This window comes from Pongo pygmaeus, chromosome 19 (genome assembly GCF_028885625.2).
Source record: "Pongo pygmaeus isolate AG05252 chromosome 19, NHGRI_mPonPyg2-v2.0_pri, whole genome shotgun sequence".
Classification (NCBI taxonomy): domain Eukaryota; kingdom Metazoa; phylum Chordata; class Mammalia; order Primates; family Hominidae; genus Pongo; species Pongo pygmaeus.
In genome coordinates, this window is record NC_072392.2 from 54,230,243 (window position 1) to 54,257,711 (window position 27,469).

The 27,469-nt window shown below is 43.3% G+C and overlaps 1 protein-coding gene across 1 annotated transcript in view; it reads right to left on the reverse strand.

Annotated features, from left to right (window-relative positions):
- Positions 1–793: 793 nt before the first annotated feature.
- Positions 794–27,469, reverse strand: part of AATF (apoptosis antagonizing transcription factor) — a 116,112-nt gene continuing 89,436 nt past the window's right edge. Inside the window, exon 12 of the mRNA XM_054456910.2 lies at positions 794–1,064. Within this exon, the coding sequence (XP_054312885.2) occupies positions 1,001–1,064 (64 nt within the window). The 3' untranslated portion in view covers positions 794–1,000. The remainder of the gene's footprint in view (positions 1,065–27,469) is intronic.

The following is a 27,469-nucleotide window of genomic DNA, read 5'->3' on the forward strand; positions in this document are numbered from 1 at the left end:
TTGGGAGGCCGAGGTGGGCGGATCTTGAGGTCAGCATTTCGAGACCAGCCTGGCCAATATGGTGAAACCCTGTCTCTACTAAAAATACAAAAATTAGCTGGGCGTGGTGGCGGGTGCCTGTAATCCCAGCTACTCAGGAGGCTGAGGCAGGAGAATCACTTGAACCTGGGAGGTGGAGGTTGCAGTGAGCCGAGATCGCGCCACTGCACTCCAGCCCGGGAGACAGAGCAAGACTCAGTCTCAAAAAAAAAAGATAAATGAAAAAAAAAAAGAAAAACCACAACGAGACATCACCTCACACCTGTTATAATGGCTACTATCAAAAAGATGAACCCCTAAAATGTATACAACTATTATATGGCAATAAAAACTTTTTTTAAAAAAGATGAAAGTTAACAAATGTTGGTAAAGATGCGGAAAAGGGAGCTCTGCCATGCTGCCGGGGGTAACGTGGACTGGTACAGCCATTATGGAAAACTGTAAGGAGTTACTAAAAAAACTAAAAATTCAACTACCCTACGATCAAGCAATCCCATTTCTGGGTATATATACAGATCAATGGACATTACTGTGTTGAAGGGACACCTGCACTCCCACGTTCATTTCACCCACAACAGCCACACTATGCAAACAATCTGCATGTCCGCCAGGGTGAGTGGGTCAAGGAAACGTCAAGTCTGACATTGTATGAGGAGGCCACTGGACTAGAAAAAAAAGAAAGCTCAGTAAACGTGTCATCCACTAGAACCAAACCAGACTGACTCTCAGCCTCTTAAGAAACCACAAGCGGTGGTGGCGGTAACAATGCTCTTTATTTGTGGCGTTTAAAGGCAGTGTTGGGCGGGGCAGCGCCCTTGCATGTATTAGGCACAGGTTCGGAACGCAGCACCTTCCCAGGGGCTTCCCTACTAGCTCAGCCCCATAAAGTCACTGGTTTCCTCCATCTGGACCAGCAGCCGCACCAGCCAAGGCGCCCACTGGGTGTCGGAGGTGGGCGATGTCAATCCCCGTGGCCTTCGTTGGGAGGGTGGAGCTGGCCAAAAAGAGAGCGGTACAGTTCTGTCCTAAAAGACAAACACAGCAAACTGGTTAACACACTGGTTCACTATTCAAGGTTAAAAAGGAACACAGAAGCTGGAAAATACCCCATTCTGTTTTTTCTGTTGAAAACACAGCCATGTAATTAAACATGCATCCCACAGCTCTTACTCACAAATACAACAGAAGGAAGAAACCCAATCAAACAGTAAAATATGGAAATGGTCCAGTGCGGCTGGACACCCGTCTCCAGGGAATGAGTGTTCTGTAAGTTTGCCCTTTGCAGACAGGCTCTTCAAGTAAGAAAACAAGATTGAATATTTTAATAGGATGTAGGAGACCGCCACCCGATGAGGAGGATTCAATCAGACATGGGATGTAGGGGGATATAATTTAGTTTTCATACATTTTCTTGGACTTGGCAGTACTTGAAAAACAATGAAAATGAGCCAGCAACACGATTCCAATTACTATCATCTGTGCAGTTGTTCAGGAAGAGAACCAAGCTTCTTCCATACTCCCCAGCTGCCCTGTCTCTATTCTCAGTCTAATAAATAATATGATTGGCTAATTTATTTCTAAAGTTGGGTTTTGACATTAAAACAATAACATGCCAGGGTCTTGGGCCCCTAAAAAGAAAAGTAAATGACCACTTTCAAACTCTTTTAAATGCAACATACACAAAAACATCCGGCCAAAGCCATGTGTCAAGGCCTGGAAAACCTAAAAGGGGTTTGGGTGGGGCAGCGATCTTTCCTATCATTGAGACAGAAGCTCCAGAACACTTTCCCCTGTGGATACAGAGCAGATCCTCCCTGCAGAGACATGAGGGACCCACGAGGTTCCAAGCAGGCAAGACCCGTATGAGGACGTCCCTATCATCAGGGAGGTGGGCGTGCAGCACGTGACTGCAGAGGCAGCCATCCATGTCCACGCTCTGCAGAAGGCCCAGCCAGTAGCCCTCACAGAGACAGGGTGGGCGCACACAGGGCTCAGGTCATGGGCCAGGAGCCCCAGAAGAAATCTACACCTGCTCGGATATTCTCAAGATGAAACTCAAATTCCAGCCTGCCATCTTGTTTTAAAAGTGCTCTCATCATCTGAGGGTCAGCATCGGCACATCTGACTTTAAAAGCAAAACCAAAAAACCCCACCTTTCAAACAGCAAGGCTTCAACACAAAAAACTATTGGTCTTTTTTTGAAGTCACCCTACTATAGTTATGGATAGGAATAAAGGTACTACAATTAGGAAATCCAACAAAAAGAATAGAGTATCAAAGCTTTAAAAAAGTCAAGAGAAAAACATCTTAAGGAAGAACTACAGAAGCCACAAATGTAAGCTAGCCTTATCATGTTGGGGACCGCGGGAGGGACAGGCAGTGAAAGTGCAGGGCAGAAAACAGGCCTCCAATTTTATTACAGGAATTTTATCCCAAGAATGTGCTGATGCCTTCACCCTGAACTACCCAGCAGACCCCTAGGCCACAGACAAAGGACACAGCTTCCCCCTTGGCTCCACCCATCTCTTCTGCTCTTCTGTTACACACATCCATATGACTAGCCTCAATCAGCCCAGACGAGGCCTGACAAGGTGGAAGGCAGCCCCAGACCAAATACAAACCAACGGCTTCCAAATCACCAGCTCTGTCACACAGATACCGTGGTGCCCGGGGCAGGCTCCACTTCATCACACCATGGCCCGCCTATTTGCCAGTAAAGACAAGTCTCTCTAGCTGTTTCCACACACAAAATTAGATGGCGTGAAAGGGAGAGTTGCCATAACAGAAGGACAGTGTGACTTTAAGACAACAACGTCTGATGAGAAGGAAATGCAGAGGCGCGAGGCTATTTAGCCCTTCACAATCATACCCTTTCCAGCCTCGCCGTGCTTGCCTGCACCAGACCCCATCATTACCACTGAGCAAATGCTTCCACTCTGCGCGCAGTATCAGTGCAATGCCTGGGCCGAAGGCAGCAGTTACTGTCCGCAGCAGGGTTCACGTGTCAGGAGCAGAGAGTGAAATGCTGAAACCCATGTTTTCATAGAACATCATTTCACACTCAGGTGGGCAAAGCTGACAAACAGATGCAGCTGTTCATGGCAAAGCAACTTGGGAAGCTGAGTGGTCTGGGTTCTTAAAATATTTTCAGAGACAGAGAATATCAATAGGGGATTATTTCAATCTAAAAGTCCCCAAGCAATTTCAACTTTTACGTCTTCCTCACCCGCTATCACCAGCTGGTGACCGTTTTTACCTTCAAAGCATCTCAAACTTCACAGCTCCTCCAGGCTTCCACTAGGTCAGATCTCACCGTTTCTCACGAAGCACATAGCAACAACCTCCTGGCTGACTCTTCCACTCCCTTCTCTGAGACAAAGCAGACCCTCCCTGGGGCCCAGGAGCAGCACGGGGATGAAGATGCTCGCCCCACGCCCCCTGCACCGGCCACCCCCACTGTAGATTCCAGCGGTTCAGCTTGGCCTCAGCCCTTCCTTTTTCCAGGTCCTGGCTTTGGCTCCTGCCCTGAGCAGCTGGGTGGTACAGGGAGGCACAGCCCTTCCTGCCTCTTTACTAGGTTGGAGAAGGGAGGGTTGCGCATTTTTATAACGTTTTTCACAGTAAGTTTAAATAGTTACAAAATATATAATGACCAGGATGTTGTGAAAATTAACTTTCGTAATGCCTGCATTGGAACCTACATGTCATAATGATTTGATACTCATCGTTCATTCAGGTAACACATAAACTATTTTTTTTTAAGATGGAGTCTCGCTCTGTCGCCAGGCTGGAGTGCAGTGGCGCGATCTCGGCTCACTGCAACCTCCACCTCCCGGGTTCAATTGATTCTCCTGCCTCAGCCTCCCAAGTAATTGGGACTACAGGTGTGCGCCACCACGCCTGGCTAATTTTTGTATTTTTAGTAGAGACGGGGTTTTACCATGTTGGCCAGGATGGTCTCCATCTCTTGACCTCATGATCCGCCCGTCTTGGCCTCCCAAAGTGCTGGGATTACAGGCGTGGGCCACACATAAACTCTTTAACTTGGACATTTTATAGCACCTTTTTCTTTTTAAATTTTATTTCCACCTGACTTTTCCCTACAGAGTTTTGTCCTAATATAATGGTTTCATGCTTGAATGTCTTTTATCAATCACCCTTATCATACTTCTTGGCCACATTAGTCTGTAAATAAGAACACTTTTGAAATTTTTAAAATTCAAAAAATTGAAATGAAAATATTTTAATTGTTTGACATTATAAGGCTCTAAGTAGTTTAAAAATGTTCCTCTGGATTATTATTAGGATATAATCAATATATAATAACATGATACAATATATCCTAATTTTAGTGAAAATTTAGTATTCATACATGTGTAAAATGTTACTGGAAATGCATCCCTTAATGATATGGATGAGGCTTTTCCCTCCATTTGTTCATGGATCCATGGAGGAATATTATTTATTGCCAGAATGAAGGAAGGTTCAGCATCAATTCTACTCTTTGTTTTTTGTTGACATAAGCACTGAGAAACGTTGTCATATAAACAAGCAGACAGGAATGACAGAGTTCTGGCATAGCAATGCCACTTGATTCTTTTTGCTCTTTCTGAATTATACGACACACACAAAAAATCGCACAGTGACTTGTCCCCAAACATTAGTCCTAACGGTCAACCAACTGCCAACTCAATTCAACTCGTGTTCTCCGGCGATTCTGCTGGAAGTGAAGACACGGAAACCACCCGGCCTGCACAGGGCTTGTCCTCTAGTCCTTAGGTGTTTCCCTTCTCAATATCTGTACCCATATTTCCAGCTGTCCTTGTGTTTGAGGAACTGGAGGTTTTCCTGTGGCAGCCCGAGGTCCATGTCACTTTAAGGATGGGCTTGAGGGAGGCTTTTCAAGGCCGGAGAAGGACGAGAGTAAAAGGAGAACCTGGCCCTCCAGCACAGGCCTGCTCTGGGGCAGACAGCTTTAGGAAAGAGCGTATATCTGGAGACTTGACTCCTTGACTATCCGTGTCTACCTTCCCCTTGGAAAGTCTCTGCATACCCCAGTGTGAAGACTGAGCTGCAGGGTGCACTGAGCTCTTCCTCCCTCAAACCTAGGCAGGTATCTAGGTGCTTAGGGAAAGGCAAAGACATCTGAAAAGAAACAAAACACGTCCATAGCCCTTACCCCATCCCAAGAAAAACTGCAAGTAAAGACGAGGCTACAAAAAGGTGCCACAGGACCGAGGGCCAGACCGCCTTCCACTGCATAAACATTTGCCCCCGGCTGCATCTTCCTAACTGGGATTTAGCCATGTGGAGAAGCTAAACTATCAATCCTCCAGGTTAACCTTGTTCCATCGGATTCTCCAGGGTAAGTGTGTAGTTTCATACCTGAGGTCCCCTTAAGGCTATGCATAATCAATTTTTTTAAAAAATACATAATTCCTGCTCTCCATCACATTAAGAATCAAGATGCGAATCACTGATCTGTAATCCCCCCCATCCCCCAGCACACACACACTCATGGTCAGTGGGAGTGTCCACTGTAGACAATGTGTTCATGCTGGTATCATGCCGGGGAGCAGCCTGCGGAGTAATTAACAGGACTTGGACCCGAGGTAGAAGGTTGATAGCAGGGGCTCTTCCTTGAATTAAAATTTAACTTACCCTTTATTGCAACCTACAAAAGCAAGTAATGAGCACTAACATTTTTATTTCTTTTAAACCGTCATTAGGCTGTAGAGGGGATAATTACCTATCTCTAGTGCAGTAAGGTTTTATAACCCTTAGTGAGGCATTTTCTAATTTAATATTTTTACTATATTATCATAAAACCTGTTTCTAGAAAAAAAAATGATCATGGATTAGCAGCCATTTTCCATAAAGACAGAATGTGTGTGCGTGTGTGTGTGTGTGTGTGTGTGTGTGTCTGTCTGTCTTAGGATTTGGCTTATTTATTATGTGATTCTTCTGAAGAGACTTAAAGTATGCACATTGTAGCTAGCTGTGAACTGCAATCACTTGAGTGGCAGGTAAGGTTTTAAAAGCTCTGAGAGAAATGGGGGTGTATGTGTATGAGAATGCTGCCCCTCACCGATGTGTGGATCCAAATATGTTCCCTTCAGTTCCACATGTGCACTCACCCCACCACAACACAGATCACTGTCTTTCACGACGTCATTTGGGCAAACAGTACAAAGGAGCATATTAAACCTGCAAATGATCTGTGTGGGGCTTTCAATTTGCTAGGTCAGTAGCTTGCAGCACTGGGGATTCTGAAGGAATTGTACCATCCACTCTACAGAAAACCACACTCCTCCTACACTGGCCCTGGAACCCCCAGGCCTCCAAGACATCCCTAAACTGTACCTACCCACAAAGACAGGTGGACAGCAGAGAGAACACAGCCATTCCACTGCTCCCCGAAAAAGCCTGTGCAGCCTCCCAAAGCGCATCATGGTCTCCGAGCAAGTATTACGCGCCAGTCTTCCAAAGGAGCTGGCAGAGAGAATGCTGCTGCTTTCCAGACGAAAAGTGACTCATAGGCCAGGTATGGTGGCTCATGTAATCCCAGCACTTTGGGAGGTTGAGGTGGGAAGATCACTTGAGCCCAGGAGTTTGAGACCAGCCTGGGCAACACAGTGAGACCCTGTCTCTATTAAAAATAAATAAATACATAAAATGATACACATAATTTGTCTTTGACTAATTAAAAATTGTTCATTTGTTGCTTCTTATGAGTGAGGGGTCTCCCTAAATATATAAGACACATCCCAGAATGTCGTGGCCCTTCCTTCCTTTCTAATCTTCTACCTCTCCCACACTGCACACAAAAGTGCTGTAGCATTTGCTTCTGCCTTAACTCAATCCCATACATACATTGCAGAATCAAGGGAAAAGAAGAAAGCACACGGCAGGCAAGTCGGACAAAGGGTTCCAATCACAGCAGTACTCACGGCTAGCAGGGTCTGGATCCGATTTGAAACCCTACAAGTAGAGTCCATCCAGATATGGTCAGTCAGCGGAGAGATTCACACGCATGCCTGCTCTGCACCGACCAGCGTGGTCACCGATGACAGATGTGTGCTTTTAAAATTACTGGTGATGTACTGATGCTGCCTTTTTTCACATTTGTCTTTGAAAACAATTTGCTTAGTGTGGTGGAAGCTTAAACATGTACTAGATGTATATGATTCCATGATTCCTGGCCTCAAAGCCTAACATACTACGGGTATAATCAATTAATTAAAAATATTTGAATGTTTATTTGAACTTTGTTAGATTTTGTGGAGGTTTACAAAGACATGAAAGGCACAGCAGAAGCTAGATCGGGAAGGTGAATACATGCAGTAAGTGTGTCTCAGACAAACCACTCCATTTGGGGAGACACACAAACATTCTTCCTCCTGCTGAACCCAATTCTGTCATTTTAGGACTTACAGCCATGGCCTCTTGTCCCTCTAAAGCCAGGAGAGAAGTTAGGCTGACTACTATTCCCTGTGGCAGCACTTCAACTATTTGATGTCTTCCTCTAACTAAATCTGTTCTTTTCCAGGTTCAGTGGCCTCAGTTCCCTCCATTCCTCCTGTGACCGAGTCTGCTTGCCATCCTGACTGCACTCCTATGAGCCCTCCGTTTGCCAAAGCTCCAAAAGCAAGGTCTTCGGAACCCGCAGCCCTTGTGAGCCCAAAGCAGGTGGAGCAGGACTCCATCTCTCCTGCACTCTGAACACATACTTCTCTCTGTCTTCCCAAGGCCTCCACTCTCTTCTGTTCTATCTACCAGTATGCCCAGGGCCTCCCAAATGTCTGCGGAAAAAAAGATGTCTTGCCAATTATCACTTGGCACGTGCTAACGGCACCAAACAAAGGGATCCTTCTCCAATAAAGCACGTGCCTCCATTCTGAATGCCAGAAACCAAAGTAGGCCAAAGGGCAAAGGCTACTCACTCCTCCATTTTCCTCTTAAAAATGTCTACAGACCACATGACAGCAGCTTTCCTTTTTTTTTTTTGAGACGGAGTCTCGCTCTGTCACCGAGGCTGGAGTGCAGTGGCACCATCTCGGCTCGCTGCAAGCTCTGCCTCCCAGGTTCACGCCATTCTCCTGCCTCAGCTTCCCGAGTAGCTGGGACTACAGATGCCCGCCACCACGCCCGGCTAACTTTTTTTTTGTATTTTTAGTACAGACAGGGTTTCACCGTGTTAGCCAGGATGGTCTCGATCTCTTGACCTCGTGATCCGCCTGCCTTGGCCTCCCAAAGTGCTGGGATTACAGGCTTGAGCCACCGTGCCCGGCTTGGACAGCAGCTTTCTTTTCTTATATCCTTAGAGAAGCCAGCTTAATAGAAATCTTGAATAGTTAAATAGAACAAAGCGAATGCTTTTATATGGCATAGAGCATGGTATCACAAATGCAGAGGGGCTGCAAGGTGCTGTCAGAGCTGGTTCTGACTGGCTCAGGTCCTTACTGGGTCTAGGACCTTAGGTAAATTATTTAGCCCCCTGAATCTTAGCTTCCTCATCAGTAAGATGGTGACAATATCTTCCTTAAACATACTGTTTTTACAGCACTAAGCAAAGTCCGCATTGCATAAATGGCATCATCATCTATGATCATGAGAAACGGAATGAGACAGAGCAACATGCTGAGGACCTGTGTGCATGCATTACGGTTGCTCCCAACCAACACGAGGGACAAAATGGCACCCTCCTTTCATCATTCCTTTGCTTTCCCCGACCCAAATCCATCCTACTCTGTATCAGTGACTTTACAAATGAGAGAAAGATATTTGAGAAGTGTCTCTATGACTTAAAAGGAGAAACATACTGATCCAAATGGCAGGCAATCGCCCTGTGCTCTCTGGGGCTGTGTGGTAGGGGCAGCCCTGTGTATGTCATGGGAATGGGCTCAGACACAGGCGACATGCATTAGAACTTAGCTCATCAAGGCTGGGTGCAGTGGCTCACACCTGTAATCCCAGCACTTTGGGAGGCCAAGGTGGGCAGATCACCTGAGGTCAGGGGTTTGAGACCAGCATGGCCAACATGGAGAAACCTCGTTTCTACTAAAAATACAAAAAATAGCTGGGCATGGTGGTGTGTGCCTGTAATCCCAGGTACTTGGGAGGCTGAGCCAGGAAAATCACTTGAACCTGGGAGGCGGAGGTTGCAGTGAGCCAAGATTGTGCCATTGCCCTCCAGCCTGGGCAAAAGAGTGAGACTCCATCTAAAAAAAAAGAAAGAAAAACTTAGCTCCCCAAGAAGCCTGGATTGCTGGGAAAGTAATCCAAGTAAAAAGACACAGTGCTTATAAGGAGTTAGTATTTAGTCAGAATGGCACAAAAATCACTATAGCAGAAAACTTAGGATTTCTGAATACGGCCAAAAAGTCGGTACTTACTCTCCCTCACTCTCCTCTTAACATCCCCCAACAACCAAAGGAGGATCACAGGCTTCTCTCCTGAAATCTCATCATAATTCCATACCAAAAAACAAACCAAAACTGAACAACAACAAAAACCCCCACAAAAAAACCACAAAGCAGAAGAAAGGAGGTAATGGGGAAAGAAAGCAGCCTTCTTTCAGCTAAGGCTTATTTCTTAACAGGATCAACTTAGCAAAATAAGAATGACTCAGAGACACCCCTTATCTATCACTAATTACCTAAATCTAGATACAAGGCAAATCATGTCCAATCCGATACTAGCTGAACTCTTCACAAGGTTCCAAAACAACAAAACCGCAGCCGTCCGAATCTGCCACAAGGTGGCAGTACACGACTCATTTCCAAGCGGACCCAGCCACCAGTCAGGGGAGCCCATAAATTACCCCGTGTGTCTGCTCTCATCACCATCCTCCCCAGTGCTTGAAGGAGACTCTAGAAGGTCTGTTCCAATTCGTTCTTTTGGTCAGGTCAGAACTAGGTCCTTCAAACCTCTGCAAAAGCTTTTAGCCCTACAGCTCTAAATTACACATGGTGACACACGGCCTCTGGCCTGTCCCCTAAAGATCAGACAGACTCAAGATTTATAAATGTTCCAAGAAGCAGGTTCAGGCCCCAAACAAAGGAACTGAGAGGCTGGGGAACAGGGAGGAGAGGGGAGAGGGATGGGGGCGAGAAGGGGACTGCACATGGACAGGTTTTCTTCTCACTTGTGCTTCCTCCTTACTCAAGCCAGTTACAAATCCCCTGCACTTTAACAAAGGAATAAAAATACTCAAAACTTCCACCATCCCTACTACTAGCTTCAAATCTTCCACATGATTTTAAAGAAAAATAATTTACCTTAGCAGACTTGCAAAAAAGCAGAGGGGTGGGGGAGGAGCCACTCTTCAGACAAAAGGGGCGCTGCTCTTTCCACGCATTAATATTCCATATTCCCGGGATGATTTCCACTTTCACAGTTTGACTGTTTTATAACAGATTTGATGTGAGAGAAGACAAATGGCCTCACAAAGGAAAGACGACAAATCATCACACTGCTTTTAGCAGGGTTTCTCTTTATTTTTATTTATTTTTATTCTGGACCTGGGATGCAGAGCTCTCTGCCTTGCTGGAGATGTTTACTATTAACGTCAAGCCACCACGGTCCCCGCAATAGAGTTGGCTGGTGTTGTGTTTACGGTTTTGTGACTGCTGGCTTCAGGAAGATGAAGCTCCTTGTTCAAACAGCAGCCTCTCTAACAGCTCCTGTTAAAAGCCAGGGGATGCTTCACTGCTTAGACGTGAATCACTTCCCCCAACTGCACAGAAGGTGAGACTGACATTCCAGTTACATTTATATCCGTATCAGGATGCTGCCCAACAACCCAGGGCGTGTGTGCGTGTGTGCGTGTGTGTGTGTGTGTTGGGGGAGCACAGGATGCATCACTCAGCTCTAGCTTAACTTCAACACGCAGGAATTAGTGAGGGTATTCAATGTCAACCCACAGAGTTTTGGCAAGGCACTCTGCTATTACTTCTGGTAATAAGTTGGAGGATTTCTTTTGCTTAGAAATCCGGTACCAATCAAAATGCACTTAGAAGCAACTACTAAGTGAGCAAATGCAAAGTGCCAGCTCTTCAATGCGAGTCAGGAGACACAGAGGAACCGCCGGGGCCTCGGGAGCAAGCCCTTCCAGCTGCTGGCCAGCTGCCCTGCCCGGAAGTCTCCCCCAGAGTGTTCAAGGAGCATGTGTTCTCCTGGCTCTCCTCTGCCTTCCTTCTCCCAGGTTCTGCTCTTGGCTTCCTCTCTTCTTTTGACACCCTGCCCTGGTGATCCCACACACACTCTAATGGTCTAATGGTCTCCGCGCCAAGGACCCCAGAGCCTGAGTCCCCGCTCCCCCGCCCTCCCCCTAAACTCATCTCCTGCCTTGCAAGGCTCTTCTGACACCCAAGCTACCATTTCTCCTAACAATGGCAGCAAATTCTTTTTTATTCACATCCCACACAACTGTTTAATGGCAGTGAGCTGTAAGACAAAATTACAGATATCGATACCACATTTTCTGATGAAAAAATAAAATCCAGTCTGAGATGGGGCTCTTGTTCGGACTGTATGCCTATTAATTGATTAAAAAAAAAAAAGGCTGCTCTCAATCTGTCCATATTTTTTTTGGTTTTTAATAGTATCCTTCAAAGAACTTCCTTCCTGCCTCTGCAAATCAGAAATTCAGCAAAAGGAGCATCTGTCCTAAACACCTGCCAGGTGAGCTTTCCCCAGCAGCACTGAGCAGGCCTGCAACAGGGGGGCTGCAACAGGGCATCTCTCCCACTCCTTTCACCAGCTAGTCCCTGAGGTCAGCAGTTTGATTACCTCAGCCAGTTATACGACTGGCTCTAAAAAACCTGACTGCTAAGTGCAAAGTGAGCAGTTTGCATTTCCTCCCCTGAACCCTGAAGAGTCTGTCTGGCTGCATAGTTGTGCTTCCCCCTGTAGGACTGAGCTGTGGAAGAGGAGGCAGAGTGCTGCCAAGTGTGTGTATGAGAAAATGTGTATTGATTTCTTCTTTCTTATAGGGGAGCACAAAGCATTGAAGAACCATTGCTCATCTTTGCAGCATTTCACATTCCATACAAGAGACAAAAGGCCCAACCCTCACTACCCTCTGAGAAGCAAAAAGGGGAACGGAACAGGACTGTGTCTCCTGGGTGTCGGCAGCCACCAGTGCTGCTGCAGGTCAGCTACTGAGACTCCAAACACCTCAGGGCCCATGCCTGCTCGCCTGTCTCTCATCAAGTAATTTCCCTTCTGGGCTGATGTTTCCTCATCTATATTGTAGAAGAAAGGCCTTCAGTCTTATTTACCATGTAAGTGGAGGTGCCCAGGGGGTCAAAGAATTAATGTTTATAAAGTGTTCTGCTCCCCAGGGAGACAGTGGTAAAGCGTAGGGTGTGGTTATGGCTCATTCAAGACCTCACTTCCGAGGGTGGCTGGTGAGAGCTTCCCATGACCACGTGCTGCCAGCAACTTGAACTCCAAGTCTAACGAGGTAAGGTCCTCCATCTAAATATCCTTTCTTAGCTTGACACTTAATACCAACACTAAAAATAACAAAGCAGCCAGGCCTTTCTGCTTTGTTAATGCACTTACAGAATCCATTCCAGAACTGTTTTCTTCTTAAAGAAAAATCCTGAAAGCAGAGTCCAGAACACTGACCAAAAGCTATAAATCACTGCAGAACCCTGCTGGGCTTCGTGCTCCATAGTAACTGCATGGTGAGTATCTCTAATCCAAGTATCTGAAATCTGAAATGCTCCAAAATCTAAAACTTTTTGAGCACCGACACAAACTATGCTGTAAGAAAATGCTCACTGGAGCACTTCAGATTTCAGATTTTCAGATTAGGCATGCTGAACGGGGATAATACAAATATTTCCAAATCCAAGAAAATCTGAAATACGAAATTCCTCTGGACCCAAGAATTCCTGATAGGTGACACTGACTGTAATAATTTATAGGAAGGCCATCAGAACCAAACCTGGTTTAAATAGCACAGAAAACCTATCGTATATAGTATATAGCAGGAGAAACCTATAGTATATAGTATATAGCAGGAGAAAACCTATAGTGTATACAAAGTTTAGGGTCTTGGAAGTGATGGAAATGTAAGAGTGTTCTTGAGAGAGCCTTTCCCAGGGTTCAATACTAAGTAAAAATGACCCCCAAAACCCTCTAAGCAAAGGGTTGGGAATCAGAAGTCCCAGAGGAGAACCTTTCATTCTGGGTCTTTTCCAACATGGCCATGAGCTAAGAACAAAATAAGGAGCTGGCCCTCAAGCAGTACAATGGTTTAGCATGGAGACCTGACCTATGAATAATTAGGAAACAACCTGGTGGTAGATGCTATACATAATATGCATCTATACAAAGTGACATGGAAGCAGAGGAAAGTATATTAAAGAAGTGAGATGATTTGGAGAGATTTCAGCAAAAGAGGCAAGAAATTCATCTTCATCTTACAGGACAGTTGCAAAAATAATCTTGTAAACAGCAAACTGTAAACAAACATACAAGCTGGAGGCCTTTAAAAGCATCTCAGACAGGAAGCCTCTACCCAACTTTTTTGGGGTTTGCACAGAAATGGCTGTATCTGTATTGCATGCTGAGGGATAGTGGCGTAATACACAGATGTGAAAACACAAAGTTTGTTTATTTAAATAATGATCTGTTAGGGGTTACATTTAAAATAGTCCTCAGAAATTAAAAAATTAAAGAGAACATTTTATTCTCAATAATCCAGTGAACAAGAGGCCTGTTTTCACTTTGTAAAAGAAAGAAACCATGGGCCATAAAGAAGGCTTCCCAGGGTGGCACTGCATACGAGCGAGGGCACAAGGTGCTCAGGAATACTGAGTCAGTTGCCGAGCTCAGAGGAGGCCAACAATAACTGGAAAAAGACCTTAAGTGAAGTGTTTTGCAAATACTACAATTGAAATTAAAATATATTATTCCAAATATATGAACATAAAATCTTGATAATACCAAATACAAGATTACAGTACACATAGGCATACTTCTTTGACTTTTAAGTTAACATTCTTAGCAAGAAAAAACCCCCAATAAGTGCGTCTGTTAACTGTTACACAGTTAACAGTCTAACTGTTAGGGAGGAACAAACAGAATGGGTTCAAAGAAGAAAAAGCCACCTGCTCGGTGGGGGTGGAGAATCTGAAGTCTCCCTAGAAAGGCTGGTGACTTCATGACTGAATATTTCAACAGGAAACAACAGTGAGACGGGGGTGGGAGATGCTGCAGGCTGTGAGCAGAATGGACAGACATGCAGAATAGGGAGTGTGTCCCAGGGATTGCAGGTGTCTGCTCTGGACAGCACACGGGGTAAAATAGGCGATAAGGAGAGAAAGGTGGCAAGGCAACAAGTCATCGATGGCCTTGACTGGCAGGCTTGAGAGTCTGGGTTTTATGCTAGAGGCAAAGAGTAGCATGTGATATTGGAGGAAGGTGAATCTGGCAATGAAACACAGAACTGATGAGAATAGAGACTATTGGTTAATACGCTGTTAGTGTAATAGTTGATGTGGGAATTAAAAAAAAAAAAATTGGCCAGGCATGGTGGCTCACACCTGTAATCCCAGCACTTTGGGAGGCCGAGGTGGGCAGATCATGAGGTCAGGAGATCGAGACCATCCTGGCTAACATGGTGAAACCCCATCTCTATTAAAAATACAAAAAATTAGCCGGGCGTGGTGGCGGGTGCCTATAGTCCCAGCTGCTCGGGAGGCTGAGGCAGAAGAATGGCGTGAACCCGGGAGGCGGAGCTTGCAATGAGCCGAGATGGCGCCACTGCACTCCAGCCTGCGTGACAGAGCAAGATTCCGTCTTAAAAAAAAAAAAAAAAAAAAAAATTAAAAGGCCAGGTGCAGTGGTGGCTCATGTCTGTAATCCTAGCACTTTGGGAGGCCAAGGTGGGAGGACTGCTTGAGTCCAGGAGTTCAAGACCAGCTGGGGAAACATAGCAAGACCATGTCTCTACAGGAAAAAAAAAAAAAAAAAAAGGCTGGGTGGGGTAGTGTGTGCCTGTAGTCCCAGCTACTTGGGAGGCTGCAGCAGGAGAATCACTAGAGCACAGGAGTTCGAGGCTGCAGTGAGCTATATAATTGTGCTACTGTACTCCAGCCTGGGCAACAGAGTAAAACCTTGTCTTTTGTTAAAAAAGAAAAAAAAAAAAAAAAAAGACCTGGACTCAAAAAAAGAGGCAGTAGAAATAAAAAGTGAAGATCATTGAACAATATATTAAAACAATGCTCCAAGTAGATTAAAAGAAAAAAAAATTCAGATGAAATTAAATAAAATATAGGTGAATAATTGTTCTGGGATACAGGAGAGATTGCCTCATCATAAAACAATGAAAAACATCCCCCACAAAAAGGTTCTTACATATTTAATTAGGTTAAAAAGTAAAACTTCTATGTGACCAATAAAAATCATTAATATTGAAAGGTAAGCAAAATGCGAAAATCTACAAAAACCAGGAAATGTTATATAACCATAAATATAGCCATAATATAGAGAATTCATACAGGAAGAAAATTCATAAAGAAAAGTCAAAACTCAAAAAGAAAATGGGCAAAGGATAAAAACAACTACAAATGATACAAATACATGATTAATACTCTTCAAATTTACTATTATAAAAGAAAATAAACATTAGATTATAGCCCACTGCCTACCATATTATACGTCCTCAATAAGGTGTCATTTGTTATGAACTTAAAAACAATAAGTAACTTTTATATCTAAATAGAAATATTTTTTAAAAGATAGCTCTCCCGGCCGGGTGCGGTGGCTCACACCTGTAATCCCAGCACTCTGGGAGGCCGAGGCGGGTGGATCACCTGAGGTCAGGAGTTCGCGACCAGCCTGGCCAACATGGCAAAACCCCGTCTCTACTAAAAATACAAAATTAGCCAGGTGTAACAGGACATGCCTGTAGTCCCATCTACTTGGGAGGCTGAGGCAGGAGAATCACTTGAACCCGGGAGGCAGAGATTGCAGTGAGCCAAGATTGCACCACTGCACTTCAGCCTGGGTGACAGGGCAAGACTCTCAAAAAAAAAAAAAAAAAAAAAAGAAAAGAAGAAAGAGCTCTCCCGCTTAGCAAAGATAAAATGACATAAGCCTCCGCTGGAAAGAAAAGAGTCATGTAACTTAGTAAAACTCATCAAGAGTCATTAGAAAGTTTAGATATTTGACCCAGAAATCTATTCTAAAGACACAGCAAAACCTAGAACATAGATTTCTGTATATATATGTTCATTGCAGCACTACTTGAAAAGAAAGGCAACTACAAACAACCTACATGTCCAACAATAATAAATATTCCATAATAGATTATAAGGTTATTAAAATGCTTTTAAAAATACTTAAGGCATTAAAATGCTTATACTATAAGTTAATCTGAAAAAATTTTCAAACACTTATGTATATATCTGTATAAAATACATACACAAAAAATTCTATAAGAAAACATGTAAAAGTATTAATAATGTTCTACCCTCAATAGCAGGATGACAAATTTTTCTTTGTCCTTTCTATATTTTTCAAATTTTCTTCCATAAGCATGCACTATTTTTATTATATGGGAAAAAGATATTGTCTCTAAGAAAAGTAGACAGGTGATAGGTGCCTGACTGTGGCAGAGAATAGAATTACAAGCATAAACTGACTAAATATGCCAGATCAGGATTCAAAGCTAATTATGAGGTCTAAAGTCTTTGTAACCAGAATGATATAACATAAAACCAGGTTTGGGAATCCAGTGATTCACACTAAAATATGAATGACTGACAGCCAAAACCTTCCTGTATAGAAAGTATCTCTCCTATAAAAGAAAGGGTGGGGGTAAAGCATTTTTCCCCCCACAAAGAAGTTTTTTTCCCCCCCAAAGAAGTTTTTGAAAGAGTGGCTAGGGGTGGGGGTGGGGGGCTTCCCTGTGGCACATTATTCCCAAATATTTCTAAAAGCTTGTTAATTTCTTGGCAATAGCAGTGGGGGTTGGGGACCACACTCTTAGATGCACATACCTGTTCCACTACTTGCTTGTTCAACTTAGGCAAGTTACTTAATTGTTCTATGCCTTAGTATTCTTATAAAATGCAGATAACATCAATCACTGTTTTTTTTTTTTATGAGGAACAAATGAAAATATATGTGAAGGGCTTAGTGCAATGTCTGGCATATAGTAAACTCTCAGTAAGTGAAATATGATATGATTATTCTATGTTATTTCATTGCCCATCAGACACAGGGGACAGACTTACAGTGGATAAATCAGAGCGAAGGATAACTGCACTTAGAAACAGAAATGGTATCTTAGCAATCGACTGTTGGCTCAGTGATCACTGTGGGAAACATTAATAACATGGTTATGACTAACTAAATTAAGGTGAAAAACTTAGCTATTGCCTACCTGCTTGCAAGTAACTTGCAAGTTACTTCGTTGTGATTAATACAATATCTATAAGATATTGCAATATATTTAGAAAGCCAATAATAATAAAAATTAAAAAACAAGTCCTTAAGAGAAACATTTACACACACTTTAAAGAATGTGAAATATCCCTTTGGGAAAAATAGAGGATTTACAATCCTTTGAAGAAGCCATGAGAATATAAGTGTAGAAATGAGAACTATAGTCAAAAAGGCCCATTTTGAGGAAGGATTTATCTGTTCAGCATCTACAAATCTCCTTCTAGAAGATGTGCTTTTATCACTCTACCTCCTGCTTGGAGCCAAGGCTTCATTTTGACAATGCAAATTCTCTAGAATAAGAGACTGAACAGTAGCAAATCAGGAAAAATAGAAGAAACAACAGCAGTGTTTTTTTTCCAACCCAGTTTTAAAACTCTGGCCCAAGCTTAGGTTTGAACTTGAGAGTGTTTCCTTTGTCCTTTCTGACATTACTGGAAAAAGAAGGCCTGGTGCCCCTATCTCTGTGCTGGACGCCATCTTTAATGATGATATATGCGGGTCCTTTCCCCTCAGCACTGCTGGGGGGTCAAACGTGTGGTGCTACCCCACTGAGAATCAACAAGCGAATTATAAACTGTGTCAATCCGAGTTAATGCAAAACTGTAATCCTCTTTAACAAGAGATCAAATCACTGCCATGAGTTATGTTCATTCTGTAATCTGATAAGGAAGAGAGGGAACCTCTAATAAAAGAGTAATGGGAGCCTTTAATGACGCTGGTAAAAGGTAGCCCCAGTTAAAACATCGTTCTTGTTCCTGCTGATTAGATCAATGTTGCGTATTTGCCTGGGCTTGTCTCAACTGTCAGAATAACCTGTGTCTTTTTAGGAGATAAGAAGCCTCAGAGAAAACATCTGTACTTTAGCCATTCTTGCTTGCAAGTTTTTAACCAACAGAAAATGCTCTATGGAGGGTATTTCAGGGGTTATTAGCTGATGTGTTCTCAAATGCTGAGCAAGCTACACCAGAATATCTCACCATGATTCAGTGCATATTCCTATTAAATATAGGTAGGGGGGAGCAAGAAATGGTTTAACTATCTTCTGGGTTACCAACTGGGGGAAAAGAATATCATCAGTAGAGTGGTAGAGTATGCCCATATTTAGGGTGCAGACCCATACACAAAAATGGCAAGCTGAAGATAAATTGCCTGTACAAATTCTATTATACCAAGGCATCTCAAGAACAACGTGGCAGTGATGTTGACAAAGCACTTTACAAGGCTGGATTACATTTGTACATTTCTTTTCTAAAACTCCAGATGTAAAACAATAATGTATTTGGTGCTCAGTACTTATCATTAAAGGATCCTCTCCTTGCTCTTTTTTAATGCCAGCAGCTTTATAAAAGGAGTGGGAAAGGTGGTTTTTTATTTTGGGGCAGAGAATAGGGAGCTAAAATTGAAACTCTTGCTGTACGTATTGAGAATTTCTTTAAGTTATTTGCAAAGGAATGGAGTACCTACAAAATGTTAATCCTGTTACCATTTTTGGAATAAGGGGGGGAAATCTATTTAGAAAAATTCAATACCTACACTTTTAACAGACAGTACCAGCATCAAATCTATCTAATATCCTCTCCTTGAAGCAGCATTTAATGCAAGGCAAACACTTATTTTCTTTGGCATGCATCAAACTGACTGCCGTCATCAGACCCTTTCCATCCTGACAGCCAAAACCAATCCCAACAGAGCAGGTTCACATGAATGCCCCTTCCCAAATCTGAGTCAGTGGCCAGTTTTGAGGAACACATCTCTTCCTGTCTCAGGGGTCTCAGTCAGTATTTGTTTGGCTCGTCACACTAGCATTTTACTGACTTACATCCACACAACAAATGACAATTAACTTAGTCTGCCTCAGAAGGTCTGTCAAAAACACAGGCAAAAAGCAGATGCTTATTTCCATAACCCCAAATTCCTTCACTTTGTTAGAACTATAGTGAGAGATCATCTGCATTTATTTTATTTTATTTTCATTTTTGGAATGCATCTGTATTAGGCCATTCTTGCAGTGCAGTAAAGAAATATTTGAGGCTGGGTAATTTATTAAGACAGGAGGTTTAACTGGCTCACGGTTCTGCAGGCTGTACAGGAAGCATGAACCAGGCATCTGTCCAGCTTCTGATGAGGCCTCTGGAAGCTTACAATCATAGCAGAAGGTGAAGGGGGAGCAAACGCCTCACAAGGCCACAGCAGGAGCAAGAGAGAGAGTGGGGACAGGGGAGAAGCCACACACTGCTAAACAACCAGATCTCTCAAGAACTTACTGTTATGAGGACAGCACCAGGGGAATGGTGCTAAACCACTGATGAGAAATCCACCCCCATGATCCAATCACCTCCCACCAGGCCCCACCTCCAACCCTGGGGATTACATTTCAACATGAGATTTGGCAGGGATGCCGATCCAAACCATATTAGTATCCAATACTGGCTTTTCTTTTTCTTTATTGATAGATTATATGTGTACTTATTTATGGGGTGTATGTGATATTTTGATATACACATAGCACGTTTAATGGTCACATCATACTTACTCCCTCTGGTCTAATGGCATGGGGCAGGTGGGATTTCACATTACGCAATGTAAGCACTGTTTCTAAAAGGTCCTTGATGAGCTTAGAATAACTTCAATAGAGAAGTGAACAACAGCCCTGCAAATCATGCAAGTAAAGTACTGACCTGTTCTTGCTGGTGATAATACGCTTAGAGGACTCTCTACCTATGAGATGTCAAGCCTTTTCTTCTCCTTAGGCCACTGATAGCTCTGACTCTACAAAAACAAGTGATCCTTTGCCGCTTAAAGATGACGCTGTCAGCCAGGTGTGGTGGCTCACGCCTATAATCCCAGGACTTTGGGAGGCCAAAGCAGGTGGATCACCAGGTCAAGAGATCCAGACCATCTTGGCCAACATGGTGAAACCCCACCTCTACTAAAAATACAAAAATTAGCCGGAGGGGAGGGATGGTGTGTGCCTGTAGTCCCAGCTACTTGGGAGGCTGAGGCAGGAGAATCACTTGAACCTGGAGTTGGAGCTTGCAGTGAGCTGAGATTACCCCACTGCACTACAGCCTGGGTGAGAGAGTGAGACTCTGTCTCAAAAAACAACAACAACAACAACAACAAAAAGATAATGCTGTCCTGGGAGCTGAGCTGCCCCGTGTCAAGAGCATCAAGGGTTTAGCAAAGCCAGGGATCATTTTTAGGCTCATGGTAACCCCCACCCTTGCAGGCAAACACATAATACACGGACAAATTGGGCTTTCTTTTGTTTTCTTTCAATATTGGGAATGCTCGTCAGGCATGCAATACAAACCACCTGTAAACCTCATACTAGAGAAGAGTAAAGATCTACTAGAGCAGCACATAGAAAGTATCAGGGGTTGCATAAGATTTCCACTAACAAAGGAGATCCGAAAGCAATAAATCAATATCCAACATCTACCTAGAAGGAAATGCCCCAAAGGGAAATTTGGTAATACAGGGACACAACTTGGCTACTTTGCATTTTAAAAGGTTTTTTTTTTTTTTTTTTTTTAAATAGATTGCTTGAAAAGAAAAATTCTTAGCATGAGAAAAGAATTTGTATCAGCAGAAATTAACTAAATAGATAACACTACTCAGACTACACAACAGGAGAAACAAAATGAAGATGCCACTATCCTTTCAAAGACAGCATTTCTTTCTCCACCAGGATACACCACCAGGATAATATCCTGTGTTAAAGATCTCTCTCTCTCCCTTAATGAGCTACATTCCAGTTTCAATTTAAGTCAACCAAGGGCAAATTTACTGAGTTCAAACTGGAAAAGGGATATAGGGGGATTCAAGGATACGCAACTGGACACCCCACCAAAACTACTGAGGATTAATCCAATTTAGGCACTTGTGGAAGGATAAACTGGAACCAATGAGCAACTAAGGAAAAGAAGAGGGTTTCTACTTCCAGATGTGGGTAAGCTAAGAACCATAAGCGGAGGTGCCTCTGGGAACAAGAAGTCAAAAGGGCAGAACATTTTGTTTCATGTATTTTACCACAATTAAAATTAGTGGAGTGTGGTGGTGTGCATCTATTAGTCCCAGCTACTCAAGAGGCTGAGGTGGGAGGATGGCCTGAGCCCAGGAATTGGAGGTTGCAGGGAGCTATGACTGCACCACTGCATTCCTGCCCAGAAAATACAGTGAGACCCTGTCTCAAGAAAAAAAAAATAATGGGGGAGGAGCCAAGATGGCCGAATAGGAACAGCTCCGGTCTACAGCTCCCAGCGTGAGCGACGCAGAAGACGGGTGACTTCTGCATTTCCATCTGAGGTACCGGGTTAATCTCACTAGGCAGTGCCAGACAGTGGGCGCAGGACAGCGGGTGCAGCACAGCTTGCGCCAGCCGAAGCAGGGTGAGGCATTGCCTCAAGTGGGAAGCACAAGGGGTCAGGGAGTTCCCTTTCCTGGTCAAGGAAAGAGGTGACAGACAGCACCTGGAAAATTGGGCCACTCCCACCCGAATACTGCGCTTTTCCGATGGGCTTAGGAAATGGCGCACCAGGAGATTATATCCCGCACGGCTCAGAGGGTCCTACGCCCATGGAGTCTCGCTGATTGCTAGCACAGCAGTCTGAAATCAAACTGCAAGGTGGCAGCGAGGCTGGGGGAGGGGCGCCCGCCATTGCCCAGGCTCGCTTAGGTAAACAAAGCAGCCAGGAAGCTCCAACTGGGTGGAGCCCACCACAGCTCAAGGAGGCCTGCCTGCCTCTGTAGGCTCCACCTCTGGGGGCAGGGCACAGACAAACAAAAAGACAGCAGTAACCTCTGCAGACTTAAATGTCCCTGTCTGACAGCTTTGAGGAGAGCAGTGGTTCTCCCAGCACGCAGCTGGAGATCTGAGAACGGGCAGACTGCCTCCTCAAGTGGGTCCCTGACCCCTGACCCCCGAGCAGCCTAACTGGGAGGCACCCCCCAGTAGGGGCAGACTAGACACCTCACACGGCTGGGTACTCCTCTGAGACAAAACTTCCAGAGGAACGATCAGACAGCAGCATTCACAGATCACGAAAATCCGCGGTTCTGCAGACACCGCTGCTGATACCCAGGCAAACAGGGTCTGGAGTGGACCTCTAGCAAACTCCAACAGACCTGCAGCTGAGGGTCCTGTCTGTTAGAAGGAAAACTAACAAACAGAAAGGACATCCACACCAAAAACCCATCTGTACAACACCATCATCAAAGACTAAAAGTAGATAAAACCACAAAGATGGGGAAAAAACAGAGCAGAAAAACTGGAAACTCTAAAAAGCAGAGCACCTCTCCTCCTCCAAAGGAACGCAGTTCCTCACCAGCAACGGAACAAAGCTGGACGGAGAATGACTTTGACGAGTTAAGAGAAGAAGGCTTCAGATGATCAAACTACTCCAAGCTACAGGAGGAAATTCAAACCAAAGGCAAAGAAGTTAAAAACTTTGAAAAAACTTTAGATGAATGTATAACTAGAATAACCAATACAGAGAACTGCTTAAAGGCGCTGATGGAGCTGAAAGCCAAGGCTCGAGAACTACGTGAAGAATGCAGAAGCCTCAGGAGCCAATGTGACCAACTGGAAGAAAGGGTATTAGTGATGGAAGATGAAATGAATGAAATGAAGTGAGAAGGGAAGTTTAGAGAAAAAGGAATAAAAAGAAACGAACAAAGCCTCCAAGAAATATGGGACTATGTGAAAAGACCAAATCGACGTCTGATTGGTGTACCTGAAAGTGACGGGGAGAATGGAACCAAGTTGGAAAACACTCTGCAGGATATTATCCAGGAGAACTTCCCCAATCTAGCAAGGCAGGCCAACATTCAGATTCAGGAAATACAGAGACCACCACAAAGATACTCCTCGAGAAGAGCAACTCCAAGACACATAATTGTCAGATTCACCAAAGTTCAAATGAAGGAAAAAATGTTAAGGGCAGCCAGAGAGAAAGGTCGGGTTACCCACAAAGGGAAGCCCATCAGACTAACAGTGGATCTCTCGGCAGAAACTCTACAAGCCAGAAGAGAGTGGGGGCCAGTATTCAACATTCTTAAAGAAAAGAATTTTCAACCCAGAATTTCATATCCAGCCAAACTAAGCTTCATAAGTGAAGGAGAAATAAAATACTTTACAGACAAGCAAATGCTGAGAGATTTTGTCACCACCAGGCCTGCCCTAAAAGAGCTCCTGAAGGAAGCACTAAACATGGAAAGGCACAACCGGTACCAGCCACTGCAAAATCATGCCAAAGTGTAAAGACCATCGAGACTAGGAAGAAACTGCATCAACTAACGAGCAAAATAACCAGCTAACATCATAATGACAGGATCAAATTCACACATAACAATATTAACTTTAAATGTAAATGGACTAAATGCTCCAATTAAAAGACACAGACTGGCAAATTGGATAAACAGTTAAGACCCATCAGTGTGCTGTATTCAGGAAACCCATCTCACATGCAGAGACACACATAGGCTCAAAATAAAAGGATGGAGGAAGATCTACCAAGCAAATGGAAAACAAAAAAAGGCAGGGGTTGCAATCCTAGTCTCGGAGAAAACAGACTTTAAATCAACAAAGATCAAAAGAGACAAAGGAGGCCATTACATAATGGTCAAGGGATCAATTCAACAAGAAGAGCTAACTATCCTAAATATATATGCACCCAATACAGGAGCACCCAGATTCATAAAGCAAGTCCTGAGTGACCTACAAAGAGACTTAGACTCCCACACAATAATAATGGGAGACTTTAACACCCCACTGTCAACATTAGACAGATCAACGAGACAGAAAATTAACAAGGATACCCAGGAATTGAACTCAGCTCTGCACCAAGAGGACCTAATAGACATCTACAGAACTCTCCACCCCAAATCAACAGAATATACATTTTTTTCAGCACCACACCACACCTATTCCAAAATTGACCACATACTTGGAAGTAAAGCTCTCCTCAGCAAATGAAAAAGAACAGAAATTATAACAAACTGTCTCTCAGACCACAGTGCAATCAAACTAGAACTCAGGATTAAGAAACTCACTCAAAACCGCTCAACTACATGGAAACTGAACAACCTGCTCCTGAATGACTACTGGGTACATAACGAAATGAAGGCAGAAATAAAGATGTTCTTTGAAACCAACGAGAACAAAGACACAACATACCAGAATCTCTGGGACACATTCAAAGCAGTATGTAGAGGGAAATTTATAGCACTAAATGCCCACAAGAGAAAGCAGGAAAGATCCAAAATTGACACCCTAACATCACAATTAAAAGAACTAGAAAAGCAAGAGCAAACATATTCAAAAGCTAGCAGAAGGCAAGAAATAACTAAAATCAGAGCAGAACTGAAGGAAACAGAGACCAAAAAAACCCTTCAAAAAATTAATGAATCCAGGAGCTGGTTTTTTGAAAGGATCAACAAAATTGATAGACCGCTAGCAAGACTAACAAAGAAAAAAAGAGAGAAGAATCAAATAGACGCAATAAAAAGTGATAAAGGGGATATCACCACCGATCCCACAGAAATACAAACTACCATCAGAGAATACTACAAACACCTCTACGCAAATAAACTAGAAAATCTAGAAGAAATGGATAAATTCCTCGACACATACACTCTCCCAAGACTAAACCAGGAAGAAGTTGAATCTCTGAATAGACCAATAACAGGATCTGAAATTGTGGCAATAATCAATAGCTTACCAACCAAAAAGAGTCCAGGACCAGATGGATTCACAGCCAAATTCTACCAGAGGTACAAGGAGGAACTGATACCATTCCTTCTGAAACTATTCCAATCAATAGAAAAAGAGGGAATCCTCCCTAACTCATTTTATGAGGCCAGCATCATCCTGATACCAAAGCCGGGCAGAGACACAACCAAAAAAGAGAATTTTAGACCAATATCCTTGATGAACATTGATGCAAAAATCCTCAATAAAATACTGGTAAGCCGAATCCAGCAGCACATCAAAAAGCTTATCCACCATGATCAAGTGGGCTTCATCCCTGGGATGCAAGGCTGGTTCAATATACGCAAATCAATAAATGTAATCCAGCATATAAACAGAACCAAAGACAAAAACCACATGATTATCTCAAGAGATGCAGAAAAGGCCTTTGAGAAAATTCAACAACACTTCATGCTAAAAACTCTCAATAAATTAGGTATTGATGGGACGTATCTCAAAATAATAAGAGCTATCTATGACAAACCCACAGCCAATATCATACTGAATGGGCAAAAACTGGAAGCATTCCCTTTGAAAACTGGCACAAGACAGGGATGCCCTCTCTCACCATTCCTATTCAACATAGTGTTGGAAGTTCTGGCCAGGGCCATTAGGCAGGAGAAGGAAATAAAGGGTATTCAATTAGGAAAAGAGGAAGTCAAATTGTCCCTGTTTGCAGATGACATGATTGTATATCTAGAAAACCCCATTGTCTCAACCCAAAATCTCCTTAAGCTGATAAGCAACTTCAGCAAAGTCTCAGGATACAAAATCAATGTACAAAAATCACAAGCATTCTTATACACCAATAACAGACAAACAGAGAGCCAAATCATGAGTGAACTCCCATTCACAATTGCTTCAAAGAGAATAAAATACCTAGGAATCCAACTTACAAGGGACGTGAAGGACCTCTTCAAGGAGAACTACAAACCACTGCTCAATGAAATAAAAGAGGATACAAACAAATGGAAGAACATTCCATGCTCATGGGTAGGAAGAATCAATATCGTGAAAATGGCCATACTGCCCAAGGTAATTTATAGATTCAATGCCATCCCCATCAAGCTACCAATGACTTTCTTCACAGAACTGGAAAAAACTACTTTAAAGTTCATATGGAACCAAAAAAGAGCCCGCATCGCCAAGTCAATCCTAAGCCAAAAGAACAAAGCTGGAGGCATCACGCTACCTGACTTCAAACTATACTACAAGGCTACGGTAACCAAAACAGCATGGTACTGGTACCAAAACAGAGATATAAATCAATGGAACAGAACAGAGCCCTCAGAAATAACGCCGCTTATCTACAACTATCTGATCTTTGACAAACCTGAGAAAAACAAGCAATGGGGAAAGGATTCCCTACTTAATAAATGGTGCTGGGAAAACTGGCTCGCCATATGTAGAAAGCTGAAACTGGATCCCTTCCTTACACCTTATACAAAAATTAATTCAAGATGGATTAAAGACTTAAACGTTAGACCTAAAACCATAAAAACCCTAGAAGAAAACCTAGGCATTACCATTCAGGACACAGGCATGGGCAAGGACTTCATGTCTAAAACACCAAAAGCAATGGCAACAAAAGCCAAAATTGACAAATGGGATCGAATTAAACTAAAGAGCTTCTGCACAGCAAAAGAAACTACCAGCAGAGTGAACAGGCAACCTACAAATTGGGAGAAAATTTTCGCAACCTACTCATCTGACAAAGGGCTAATATCCAGAATCTACAATGAACTCAAACAAATTTACAAGAAAAAAACAAACAACCCCATCAAAAAATGGGCGAAGGATATGAACAGACACTTCTCAAAAGAAGACATTTATGCAGCCAAAAGACACATGAAAAAATGCTCATCATCACTGGCCATCAGAGAAATGCAAATCAAAACCACAATGAGATACCATCTCACACCAGTTAGAATGGCGATCATTAAAAAGTCAGGAAACAGGTGCTGGAGAGGATGTGGAGAAATACGAACACTTTTACACTGTTGGTGGGACTGTAAACTAGTTCAACCCTTGTGGAAGTCAGTGTGGTGATTCCTCAGGGATCTAGAACTAGAAATACCATTTGACCCAGCCATCCCATTACTGGGTATATACCCAAAGGACTATAAATCATGCTGCTATAAAGACACATGCACACGTATGTTTATTGCGGCACTATTCACAATAGCAAAGACTTCAAACCAACCCAAATGT